Genomic DNA, 13,926 nt, shown 5'->3' on the forward strand with positions numbered 1-13,926 from the left:
GACTAACTATGTCAATCCCACTTACAGGTGCAGTGGATCCATTAGCGAGAATAACATGATGAGAGCTATTTATGAAACGGAAGGAAGTAAAAATATTAGATGTATTTGTGATATGATCAGTGGTTGCAAAGTCTATTAACCAAGATTTGCTGTGTCGGTAACGGTGTCATTTCGATCAGTCGATGGCACGATACGGTATGGCTTCGTATGATATAGGATCGGACCAGTGCAAATCGATGAAGGCAAAGGAAGCGAACCAGGAGAAGAAAAAAGAGAGAGAAATAGAGAGAGAGGGAGGAAGAAAGAAAAGGAGAGTCAGAGGGGCCGTCGGACGGTGCAGCCCATGGTGCGGTGCCACTGTTTCACAGATTTTTTTTAAAAATTGAAACTTAAGTGAAGCTAGCAAACCATTTGCTTGCTTCACTATTTTTGCTTTTTTTAAAAAAAATCAAAAAAATGAAGCCGGCAATCTAATTGCTGACTTTACAGATTTTAATTTTTTTTAAAAAATCTCTTAAACAGTGAAGCTGACAAACCAATATGCTGGCTTCACTGTTCATCTCTGTTTTTAAAAAAGGGCTGACGCGTGAACAGGGGCGATAGCCCGTGTTCTGCGGTTGCGATGTTGCCCGCGTCGCTTCCACCGTCCGATGGCCATGGCGGCCACCTAGAGACCTCCGATGGCGTCTCCGTCGTCCCGTCCTTCCATCTTCTATGGTCTCCTTTCTTTTTCTCTTTCTTGCTTGTTGCGGCAGTTCCATTGGACGAACCAAGCCACGGCGGCTTCCGCCGTCCTCTGACGGTCGCAGAGGGCCACCGTCGGTTTTCAGCGGCATCCTTCTTTCTCTCCCCTCTTCTATTTTCTCTCTTTGCCTCTGTTTCTCTTTCTTTCTTCCCCGGCACCGACATGTGCTGTTTTCTCTATCAAAACTGTTATAGTTTTCTGTCGGTACGGTTCGGTATGTCCTGACCCGATCGATTCGAATTGGTTCTGAAAACCATGCTATTAACCAAGGAGTGGGAGTAGAGGATCGAGAAGTAAAGCAAGTAGTGGATTTACTTAACTGAGCAAAGGAAGCAGTTGGTTCTGATGCAAGAGGAGTAGATGCATGCTGAGCATTCTGATACTGAAGAAACTTAGCATAATCTTTTCGAGACATTGTCATCATTTTCTGAGCATCAGAAACTCAAATTGAGCTAGTAGCAGCATCAGCAGAGGAGTCAGTTGCTGCTATGTTTGCCACTCTTGGCCTCAGCTGAGGATGCAACTTGTAACATTGGTTCTTCATATGACCGCATCTACCATAGTAATTACACTTGAGGGTTTCTTTCCTCCTTTTCCATCCTTGTTCCCCTTAAAATCAACCATAGAAACAAGAGTTGATTGATCAGAGATTGGATCACTGGCCACATTCTTCTTGGAAGATGCACGTAGGACTCTTGAGTAGGCCTCGGCAAAGGATAGAAGTTCAGGCCCTCCCAACATTTATGCCTTTATAGGTTCAAACTCCGATGGCAAGCCTGCTAAAAATTTAAGGACTACCATTTGTTCTCTCTACTTTTGCATCTTCTGGACATCCGCTGAAATGGGTTGAATCACCCTCAACTCTTCATAGATTCGCTTCAGCTCAGCAAGGTACTTAGTGACTGTCTTCTCCCCTTTCTGTAGCGAAAAATACTCCATTGACAAATCATACATCCGGATCGAATCACTAGCATATAATAATTTAACATAATCTAAAATCTCCTTACAAGTGTCTAAATGTGTACACATATTAGCAATATTTGGTTCCTTTGAATTCCATAAAAGAGACACCAGCTGAGCATCTTCTTGAATCCACATATCAAGTTTAGGCTGATCAGTGGGAGGATGTTCGGTCAAGTGTTTGTGCTTATCTTGGCCGGTTAGATAAACCTTAACTGTCTTCGATCACTGAAGATAATTTTGACCATTCAACTTCCGAGTTGTGATTTGAGGTGGTAGCATGGTTGAAACTACCGGCTTATTGTTTGTAGGCTCTCCTATGGATGATAGGTTCTAGGTAAAAGAATAGAAATTTCATGCACTGATTTGGGTCTGAATACAAGCAAAAATCAGATCCCAACAACACCTCTAGAATCCTGGCATCGTGGATGAACAGCAGCCCAACAATGTAGATGGGAGAAAATCATTGTACAACCCAAAAGATTTCAGCCAAACCGCCACTGGGCTATGTTCAGAGAAGGGAGGTGACTATGTTTGTGGTGGTCACACCAGAAAATATCACCAAAAATGCTATCATGTGCCGACGCTTACCTCACATGCATATTCCGACCACCAATGCATGAGGGTGCGTGAGTCGGAGCCCGACGATGGTTCCTGAGGCTAGGTGGCTGGCGGTTCAACAGGGTTTGTTTTCTATTAGGGTATGAAAACCTGCTTTGATCCCATGTTAGAAAATAGAGGCTAAAGAGAGAAGAGAGAGGGTATTTGGGAGAATTGGACACTACAATGTGGTGGTGTCCTATGATATTTATACTAATTGCAGAGATTAATACATAGGCAATTCAGCCATAAATCCCTTCAGAAATCACTCACTAGGATTCCTAATAATTAGAAATTTTTTTATAACTATATTCCTAATTAGACTAGGATTCCTTAAAAAGCTACTTCATATTGCCTCCCATATTTGTTTGAATGAATGTCCATGTGGGGATCCATGGTAGTACGAAGGCTTTACAATATACTCATAACTGAGAGATGTTCAGTTGCTTTCGACAAATGGTATTGACAATCCACTACAACAACGACAATCTAAAATGAAGCTATTATTCATTTTTATCTCTTTGTTGTAGATCCCTAAGATCCACATACATGCATTTTGGACAATAAATGCTCATCAAATGTCATCAAATATGTTGAACTGTTGGGTAAAAGTGCTTTAGACATTGGAATAAATTCATTATTACATGTTTTTTGGGTTTCGGTTGATAATTTTTCTGACTCTACCAACTTATAACATCTAGTTTATTAACTGCCAACCACCAACTATGGATTATTACTTGTTAGCTTTCATTTGCAGTAATTGGCCAGCATTTGTTCCAGTGCATGATCCTTCTCGAAAAGCATACATTGGAATCCAAAATATGGGCACAATTTTTACCAGAAGGTTTGATGGTGACCGCATTGGTAGCCAGGTTCCTATACGGTTAATGCATCTGGAGGGGCTATATGAGTTGTTTGTCTCAAAATTTGTGAGTTCTACAAAGCACAAACCATAATTTGGTCTTGTTTATAATTATATATTCTTTGTTCAAGTTGTTTTATGTTTGGAGAAGGTCAAATCCCTTAATAGGATTTGGCTTATCTAAACGAATTGATAACTGCAATGAGACATTTTATTGTTACTTGCTACTTATATGTCCTATTGAATTTAGATTTTTTTTTTTTTTTTTAAAACTGCTGGAAAATTGGACTATACAATTAGAAAAATTAAATGCAGGAGTTTTTAAATATTTACTTTTTTTTTTGTGCTCATGATGGTGATCGGTCCAAGTGTCAAGAAGCTGCAAATTTGAAAAATAATTTAATTTATCCAGGACAAAAAAATTTTATTTTGACAGATTTGAGATGTCTCACGGACTCACAAGTGTGAAGGTGGATTTACACTTCAACAGTTAAATATTTGGTGATACTTCCATCAATATATAATCATCAGTTCAATGTGCATTTTTGCTTTGTTATCATGATAGCTTGAGAATCAAACATGTCTTTTAAAACATATGCTTGTTGTAGCATCAACCTGGATCCATGTGGAAGTGTTTATGAGAGTTTTATTTTTGTTTCATGAGGTCCTTGATGTCTAAAACTGCTTCTTATTGTTGTGAGGAAGCTGGAATTTCTAGAATGATATTTTGTTCTAATAAAAGCATACAGCATTTATGAAAGTTACTGACAGTTTGAATTTTATTGTAACCTAATTTGTTTCTGCAATAGCAACTTCTTACATCTCTGCAATTTGTGTTTGGACTTTGGAGGCTTTATACTCGGTGGATTTCTCCACAAGCTGTTTTAAAGTGCACTTCACAATGAAGCTGACATATAGAACACCACCATATGATTATGATGATGATATAGAGAGTGAAGAACGTGAAGTTAAAGAACCAGGAAGAGGTACTGATGGTTTGAATCTTGTCAAAACACAATGGGATGATGATTGCCCTTGGACAGAGTGGTATTCCGCTGAGGATCCTGTTAAAGGTATCCTTTTCCTTTCTAAGTAAGATTATCCATATACATACAGCTTATGTTATGGAGTTGACTTGCTCCTAGTTTTGTGTTCTCTAATTGCTTCTAGTTTTATGTTCTCAATCTTCTCGAGTCTCTGGGATTTTTCTGAGGCAGTAATTTATTCTCCACAGATTTCTGCCTTTTCCAATAGTCACAAAAGAAAATTCTGTGGGATGCTGTTTTGGTATACTGTTGTGATTATACTGCTTTTGTTTTTGAAATATCGATATTACTTATAGAATGTAATATGCGTGTACCGTTGCTACTTAATTTGATGCCCGGTATATAACTTGGATGACTTGGTGCTTGATATTGCAACTGAAGTGGCCACTCCCCTTTTATGACCTAAGAGCTGGTCCTACTTAATAAAATATTCTTGTAGCGTGTTTTAATTCCTAATCATCTTACTGTAAATAACTTTTCCTGGTTCTAGGTAATTGTGGCAACTAATTGTGCAGCTGTAAAGGGGTTTAATGATGATTGAAATAAACTCATGTTTATTTTTAGGTTTTGAGTTGATTGCTGTGTGGTCAAGTAGGATGTTTGAAGGTTCTCTTGAGATGGCAGAACTAGAAAATGCTTCATCTTTTGATGCTGACAAGTGGCTTGTCTATCCTATTGTATCTCCAAATATGTAAGAATTCACTATCATACTGATATGTATAATCTAGTCATTACTGTATTGTAGTATTTGTGCTGTTTGTAATTATCGTCTCACTTTTAAGTTGCTCTCAATATATTTATTGTTGCATAAAATACGATCATGTGTGTTTTATTAATCATATTTTTATATTTAGTTTTTGTATGGGAAATAGAATTTGGCTATATCTCATTCATTGTCATGAAATCTTGCAGTTGTTTTAGATACTACTATGATCTCTCTTTCTCTCTCTTTTCAAGTTATTCTTTTCTTTCACCAAATTTTCTTTGTAGAGAATTGAATGTTACACGATCACATAATTTACAGCTACTTGGATGCTTTATGCATGGTAACTGATAATGACAACTTGTCAATGGTGTCAAAAAACTATCAGTCTATGCTTATTTTTCTTCATTCTTGAAAGAAAAGGCATTGACATGTCGATCTCTAAGATGAATGGCAATCTAACTCAGTAATCTGGATGCTGTAATAAATTTCATATGTAAAGCTCTACAAGTTTTGTTGTATACAATGCAAACAGTATATTGCAATAATTCACAACATTGTTCATTTCTTGGTCCTTATTCATGATGTTCATGAAGTCTTATAGGGTTTTGGGTCTTTCGGCTGTTTGTGTGTATGGCATACAAATAGAACACCATTTGTTTCATATTTTTGGAAAATTGCTGTTTGATGCATAGTGTGCATCCATGGACAAACACACATTCACAAGTAGTGGCCCTTGTACCTTTGAGTAACTGTACTTCACTTGTCTGGGAACCTAGATTTAACCATTACCTGGTTTTCCACTTATATATTTGAGACTAGAATAGTATAAGAATTTGGATCTCAGCTGCTTTTGTGGGCATCCTATAGTGGATTTGACATTTTAAGTTCAATTCTAGTAAGTAGATTTTTACTGGAACCATTCTTATGGAATGCAATGCTAATATTGTGCTGTTTTTAGCTATTCTTAGCTGGTGATTCATTGTATAAATGTAGCACAGTGTTATTAGATCCATTATATATGTAGCCAATGGTTATAATTATGTTGGGCTTGGGGTTAGGTGACATGATATTCGTGTAGTATACCTGTGGTTTAATTTCATATTTCAATCACTTTATTGCTTTAGATCTTAATTATGTTATTATAGGCCAAGTATTTATTTCAGTCTAGTGAATTGTTTACAAACTAACAGTTTCTTTACAAGGATTAATTATTATATTGTAATAATCGGCTAGCAGGGTTCACCTTTGTAAATCATTCTGTCATTTCTATTTCCCATCAAAGCTCCACTTTTATGTCTACTCAAGCTTTTTAAGATCCCTACAACATCAATTCAAGTTTATACCAGAATTCGATGTCTTGGTTTTACCTCAGTTCCATCTCATTATTCTTATTGTTGTGATGCTTATTTCGTGTGCCCGTACTATTTTACATTCTGATCCACAGCTCAGCAAGGAAACTCATGCACTTATGCAGCTTACAGCCGTTTGTGTTGTTGCTAGATCTTTCCCTTAAGATTCAAAGACATGTAGTGATCACACAATGACAAAGGAACCCTTCATTTCATCCATTAGTTTTTTTTTGGTTGGTTAAATTATCCATAAAAATGTGAATACAATAACCTAGTTAACTTAAAACTATGATGTGGTACTTTTGATTATGGACTAAATTTCAATGGCTACATTTTTTTTAATTTCTAATCTTTTTGTACAAATATACTTTTTTGTACATTATTATTGCATTTATACCCTTTAATCTTTATTGGTTGCGTATTTTCTCTTCAAAAAGTGTAAAGTTTCATGTCGCATTATATTCACCTCTATATATGCCTAGAATATTTGTTTTCTTGGTTCAGTTTTATGACAACCAGGTCTTTCTTTATAGGCTTGATGACTCCGTAGGAAAATTTGTTGGATTTGCTTCCCAACTACACCTTTTAATAGGTGCATTGGATACATCATTTGAGGCCCAATTTTTGGAAGATTTTTTGTCAGGTTTGACATTTCTATCTCTTTAGTTAACCTCTTTTTCTCTTCAGATGATATATGAGTGACATAAATAGATTTTATATTCCTAATAGTAATATCTTTCTCTTTTATGTTAGACAGCCGAAAATCCAGGTTCTGATAATTCAAAGTCTTCAACTGCCATTCCTCCTCCAACAGTTCTTGATCGTGTTCTCAAAGAACTTTTCCATGATGGTATTCCTCCTCATCTGCCAGCTACATTCAAAGTTAATTGCTTTTTACTACTCTTATCAAGCTTTAATTGTTCTTTTTAAATTTGCTACTTGATGCCATGATTCATTTTTAACATTCCACATGCAGTAGGATGGGTTCTTGTTGGTACCTTTCATGTCTGTTTTTGCTGAGAAAGTTGTGTTGTTTGTGGGTCCATATTGATGGCCTTTGTTTTGATACATTTTCATATGGTATTTTCTTTTCTTATAGGAGAAAGTTGTAACCATATTGCAAGAATAAAGAGGCGCAGCCATGCAAGGTTTCTGTTAGTCAGGAAGATATATGATGCGCTATAAGAATAACATGGATGTTTGGAGATTGGAGAAACCATGAGTGTGATTAGGCTCGGTTGTGAGAACCGGGTATATAATTGGCTTATTTGACCACATCCAACAATTGAGATTGTGTTCCTATTTTTCTTAGAGATACCCCATGATAATGGTAAGAAAGACTGAGAAAAAGCTTAAACCAGAATTCCAGCTATTGCTCGGATGTTTAGATAGGTTATCCTCTGGGTTTAACTAAATTAAACATAAAATGGAAGAGCTGAAGGCTGTGGGATGGCCGGAGTTTGTTGTGGGAGGACGAGTTTTTTCTAACTAGGAACATCTTGGAACAGATAATCCCTAAATCACCTTTTTAATGGAATTGGATATCCTTGTTTATCTTGGGATTATTGGTTCCTGGGATGCTGGGACCGAGTTTTTTCCCCTCTCCTGTAACCACTTCGTCCCCCATATTCACTCTGAACTAGATTTATTCAACTGATAGGTTATCAGGGCATCCAAACAGCCCCTACAAGTTTTATATATCACAGGACAACTACAGGGTTCGAACTTTGAAGATTGTAGAAGCATTAATTTTCCCTTTTTTACTGGCTCAAAGTTCCTCAAAGCCTAGTTTAAAAGATTGATGCTTGTTTGTGTTGGCTGGAGTTTCGAATCTGTTTGATGAGGAAGGGTAAAAGTCTACCCTGATTTGTTCATAATGTGTGCACTAAGATCTGTGATCACCACTACTGGAGTCTGGGGCTTGGTGAGACACATCTTTGGATAGCAGATGTGCCTTCAGGAGATTGTGAGCATGAGTTTTTTCCCCTTGAGGATTACCCTGAGGTTTGTTAACTGTAACTCTTTACCCAGAAAAGAAATAAAAAAGAAAGTTGGTCAGAAGGATATATTATGTGAAATCTATTAATTTTGTAAGGAATGCAAATCATTGATAGAGTCAGAGGGATTCACTTGCCTTCTAGGAGTGGTGAAGGGAGGTATCTTAGCAAAAAGCAAGGCTCTCACCTCCATAACCCTCTTAGGGAAAATCAAAATACAAGGCAGAACTAAAATACATATAAAATAAAATGTAAAATATAGAAAAAAGGAAAATGAAGGCAGGTTTCTCTCGTGTCTGAAATGGTCAATGCTTCCCTCCCCAGGAGTTTGCTGAGTTGAATGCATCCTGAAACCCAAAAGCCAAATTTCTCAAGTGGTTAGCTAGGTTTTGCTGATATGCAAATGAAGAGTATAATGGGGAGCTGGAATTAGGTGGTGGAAAATGGTAGTTTTGAAGATAGATTGATTAAAATGGCTGAGAAGGATTGCTTAGTTGGGAAATGAGTGAGAACAAGAGTAAAAGCTATTCTGAAAATTATGGAGGAAAAATTCGGAACTAGAGTGGCATGGATGAATTGGAGAAGTGCCTCCAAATGTGATATTATAATGATGTTTTCTAATGTATGGATCATAGAAGTTTGCACTAAAGAGGGCTTGTATAAAAGCAAGAAAGATAGGTCAGGAATGAGTGCAATAAAGAATTGTGTGGGTGACACCGCTGAGGAGGTTAACAGAAGGAAATGTTATCGGTGTCTTGACCTAGTGGCTTGTTTTTCTGATTTTGGATTCAGCAAGGGGACCGCAAACAGCATCTTTAACATTGGTGGAAGTAGCTTGGAAAGACATAGAAAGGGCATGTATCATAGAGGTGGCAGCCACCATAGGAAGAACGAGGAATGGCATAGAGGGATTGTCAGTCCGAAATAGTTAAAAAATAGTTATAAGGCTTGTTGGTTATGGTTTTTGTTAAATCTGTTCATCTTATGGATAATAACTGTTTTCCTCTTTTCCAACTGTACTGTGGCTAATCAATTGCATTAACTGTTTTATCCTCAGGCATTCAAGGTTCAGACTCTGTAGAACTTGAAAACAAATATTCTCGTTCTATCAAAGGCGCACCTTTGGATTCCCTATTTGCCCAATTTTGTTTGCATTCGCTCTGGTTTGGAAGTTGCAATATACGTGGTTAGCATCCAAAATAAATATTGTGCTTTGAGGGGCAATGCTGTGTTTCATTTATTTCATTAATCTGCTTATATTTTTGAAGGTTTCTACAAAATAAAGATTGCTAATTCAAGATTGCTGGTTTTCTTCTTTATGATAATTAGCAATAGCATTCCTCTGGATTGAATTTGTCCGAGAAGTTCGGTGGTGCTGGGAGGAATCGCAGCCCTTACCAAGAATGTCAATCAATTCTAACATTGACCTTTCTACCTGTCTAATACATCAAAAATTGCAAATGGTATTTTTTTTGCATTTTAACCACACTTGTTATTTTGTCTTTCTCTAGGCCCTAGATTTATTATCTGTTTTTTCTGCCGTGTGAGTAGGTAAGCTCATCATTTGTCTCTGGTTATGACCCATCATGATTGGATGCCTTGGGAGGCATGGGTTATTTGTGAATCATGAGCTTCTAAAATCTACTGCTTTTAAATTGCAAGTATTATTACTGACAAGTTACTGTTAAAAACTTCATTTCTGGATGTTTAGGCTCTTTAGGGCAGGCATCATCAGCCTGATGTAAGTAGCCTGTAATAGAAAAAATGACCCCTTTGTAAGCACTGTGATAAGATTTCACCATGCAAATTTAAGAAATAATTGATCCTGCAGTGTATGTTTGTACTGTACAATAGTGGAGCCTCAGTTTTCTCTTTGTACAAACAATGATGACAAATATTCAAATCAGTTAATGTGTTATTCTCAAAAATGTTATTGTATTGATGTATTGTAGACATTTTATATTCCTGGTTGCATGAATTAAATTCAGAATTAAGTTTTACATGGGAACTACCACAGGCTGAAAGCAGACCAAAAATTATGAAAATCTTATCTGGAGGTGGTGAAGGAACATTAGACAAACAATGAATATTTTAGAGATTATTCAGAACTTGAAGCCAGGTGTGGGCAAGCTGGATGTTGATCCAAGCACAAAACTTATGTAGTAGCGCCATCTATAATAGTGCATCTACCATGCTTCTTTGGTTGGTGCTGTCCTTGCATATGGACTCTTCTGTGTTACATGCTTAAGCCTTCTGCATGACATGTATGTTACACCAGTCCTCCAATCTGGAAAGATATTGTCAGATATGTGCTAAAGAGAGAGTTTAAAATAATTTCCTAGAAACTAAGGGTGTGACAGTCATCACCACATCTGGAAGATAATTTGTGGGACATGTGCGAAAAGAGAGCAAGTTCAAAATAATTTTCTAGAACCAAAGGATCTAGCAGAAGTGATGTGCTGTGCTATAATACCATCAATTGGCAGCTGCAAACTCAAGATACTGCCACCAGTAGTGTTAGATATACTAAACTTCACAACTACAAACCTGCTGATGTAATACTTAGGTATGCTGATTATCTGTCCTGCCTGCTGAAAAATTTAGAATTTTTTCTTCTAATATGCTCTGCTTGTCTGAATACTCAGCAGCAAGGTCTAACCTGTCAAAGTTCATACCATGTTACTTCTCAAGTCTTAACAAGTATTATGTTATTAGCTGGTAGGCTGTTAATAATTTTTAGGGTAAATTATACAAACACCCCCTCAAGTTTAAGTCAGTTGCACTTGCACCCCTTATGCTTTAAAAAGTGTCAAACAGATCTCTGAAATTTTCGAAACGTTCCAATGTAGTCTTGCTGTCTATGTCCATTAATGAAATCTTGTCACATGACCATCACATGATATTATTATTTTATAAAATGATAAAAATATCCTTATGTCCATCTCCTCCCTCCTCCCTTCTTCCTCTCCGATTGATCTCCTCCTCCGCCGGCGATTCTCTTTCTCCCTCATCCTTCCTCCTCGTTCCTTCTCCCCTTTTTCTTCATCCATTTTTTCTTTTTCATGGTGGCTTCCTTAACCTCCGCCCATTCCTCCACCGCCTCCCCTTCCTCCTCCCACCTCTCTGATTGATCTCCTCCTTCTCCGTTGCTGGCGTTCCTCTTCTCAGAAATCACATAGTAATGGAACAGCCTAATCACTGCATATAATACCCATCCACTGCATATTTGACAGCTAAATACCTTGAAAATTGCATATTTGACATCAGAAATCACCACGCACGCAACTTTTAAACAAACTGACAAGTACTTCGGAGGACATCTTGACTTATGGTCGCCTGATATCTTTTGATGTTTCAAGGAAACCTTTAGTTAAAATGCTGTGCTTTTAGTTCTTTTTGAAAATTAGGCAATGCAGAAATAAATATCTTGAAAATTTCAGCAAGAAGTGGAAGAATTACAGCTTGTCGACATCCAACTTTTTTTCATCTGGCAGTTTGCAAATAGGTTGCTTACCTTTTCCTTCCTCCATTGCTTTGATCTGGTGATACTCTACATAATGCTTTGTAGTTTCCAATGGAGTCATCTCTATCAGCTTGCTGTGATCCCCTCAGCTGTTCCCCTAAATTCAAACCCCTCAACATTAGTTTTAGCATTTCCTGTCTTTCTTTGTACATATGAACCAACACTATTTTCAATTCCATATTGTGAGGAATGTGAAACAAGATCAAGTTGTTTATCCTTCATGTTTTGTTCATGCTTCACTTTGGTGATTTGATCATCTGAGATTCCCTCTGATTTTAAGCATTCAATTTTTTTCGTTGCAGCCTCTAGATTAGCATATGAATCAAACCTTTTTTTCCTTAAATGATTTTCAATATCCTTGATGACCTTCTAAAGTGCTTCAACCTTGGCATGCAATTGTTGCAACTTCTGAACTCCTGGAAGAAAAGATATAATATTTTTTCTTTAGAAATCGTCACTTTGATTAGCTCAATTCTATTAGTGTTTTCTTTATATAGTGATACTTCAAGATGCTTTTCCAAACGTAGTCAAGCCAAGCCAAAACCTTCTGAACTCTTCTCTTGCCAACTTACCCTCATCAATGTGCAACTTAAGGCCCTCGATACTTCGACATAATTCTGTTGTCACATATTCTCCTTCTTGGATTTTTTGATTTGCTTGTAACAGGTCCATGTCTTTCTTTGTTAAAAGGTTCCTTTTTGAATCAATTCGTTGGTTCAGTTGTTCACAGACACTTTTGCATGCACTAAGATCGTTCTCAAGTATCGCCAAATCCCTTATGCAGTCTTCCAGATTAACAACCGAGGCCTTGAGATGTGTGTTTTCAATTTCTAGTCTGTTCACCTGGGCAAGCTCTTTTCTAGCTCCATTAAGATAGTCCATATCATTTTTTAACAATTCTAGTTTTAATGCATTTTCAGCATCGAAACTTCTGAAGATCAGACAGATATTCTAGAGCCTTGGCCTCTTCAAAGATAATGTTGTTTTCCTCTTCCAATGTGTTTTGTTTCACCCTCATGTCATCAAGTCTCTTCGACAAAGAGCAATTTTCTTTTAGCAGCCTACCAATCTCTCTTCGCAATAAGCAACGAGCCTCCAATAAATCTGATAGGTGTCCGTAAAGCAATTTTCTTCCCTCTTTTCATTCTGATTTCTGGTGGAATAAGCTTGCTTTGGTCGCTGGAAAACCCGATTAAAGCCTATCAAAAGCAAGGTAATCTCCTCACTCCTTCGATCTTCCATGGGATTCTAAGCCGGAAATTTTATCAATTAATTGCTGAAAAATCTTTGAAAAATAACTGTTAAATTTTTTTCTTACTTTTTTCTTTTGTTTTGAATTTTTCCGTTGCCATTTTGGCCGCCACCGGTCGTCGGACCCAATCAGTCGGCGTCGTCGGGGCCTGCTCCTCTGCCAGGATGGTGGACGGTTTGGGGGGGGGGGAGGGCCTCCTCGCCGGGAATAGGGGGAGCAAGAGCTCCCCTGTTCTGTAAAGAAAACAAAAGAGGAAGAGAAGGACGCGCAGGTCCTCTCTCCCTTGAAGAAGGAAAAAAAAATTGAAATTGGGAGGGGTGTGGTCGAAACCTATTTCAAACAGTCTTCATGATAGAGGGGCATTTTTGTCCATTGCAATGGCAAGCAGACACTGTCAGTGGTTAAGTGACCGTCAGGGTCTCGTCGGAATGTTTCGAAAATTTTAGAGACCTGTTTGACACTTTTTAAAGTACAGGAGATGTAAGTGCAACTGGCGTAAACTTGAGGGGGTGTTTGTGTAATTTATCCTAATTTTTATTCCATGTACTTATAAGGTAGTTAAGATACAGCCCTCAGGGTTTTCTAACAAGCCTTAGTTCTGAGGTGAATTTTTTTTTTATTCATCCTAGTCACCAGTGATGTCTACCTAGGATTAATGCTGCTATTTATCATTTGAGGGATCGATAATTCATAACAGAGGCAAATTATCAAGGCTGCCACTGTCAAATTGCGAAGCAATTTTCATGTGCCATATGGCATAACAATTATTTAGCATGTTCTTTATGATCAGAACAGCTTCATTGATAAATCATTGCAACTTTTATTGAAAATATTTTTGTTCAAAATAAGCATATTCATTTGTTTTTTGTTTGTTTGTACCTGTAAG

The 13,926-nt window shown here is 37.4% G+C and overlaps 1 protein-coding gene across 1 annotated transcript in view; it reads left to right on the forward strand.

Moving 5' to 3' along the window:
* Positions 1 to 13,926, forward strand: part of LOC105044718 (uncharacterized) — a 44,310-nt gene that overhangs the window by 15,444 nt on the left and 14,940 nt on the right. Inside the window, exons 7-13 of the mRNA XM_073257293.1 lie at positions 3,063 to 3,234; positions 4,018 to 4,240; positions 4,778 to 4,904; positions 6,802 to 6,911; positions 7,026 to 7,118; positions 9,323 to 9,451; positions 9,595 to 9,728. Of these exons, the coding sequence (XP_073113394.1) occupies positions 3,063 to 3,234; positions 4,018 to 4,240; positions 4,778 to 4,904; positions 6,802 to 6,911; positions 7,026 to 7,118; positions 9,323 to 9,451; positions 9,595 to 9,728 (988 nt within the window). The remainder of the gene's footprint in view (positions 1 to 3,062; positions 3,235 to 4,017; positions 4,241 to 4,777; positions 4,905 to 6,801; positions 6,912 to 7,025; positions 7,119 to 9,322; positions 9,452 to 9,594; positions 9,729 to 13,926) is intronic.

This window comes from Elaeis guineensis, chromosome 5, assembly GCF_000442705.2.
Source record: "Elaeis guineensis isolate ETL-2024a chromosome 5, EG11, whole genome shotgun sequence".
Lineage (NCBI taxonomy): Eukaryota > Viridiplantae > Streptophyta > Magnoliopsida > Arecales > Arecaceae > Elaeis > Elaeis guineensis.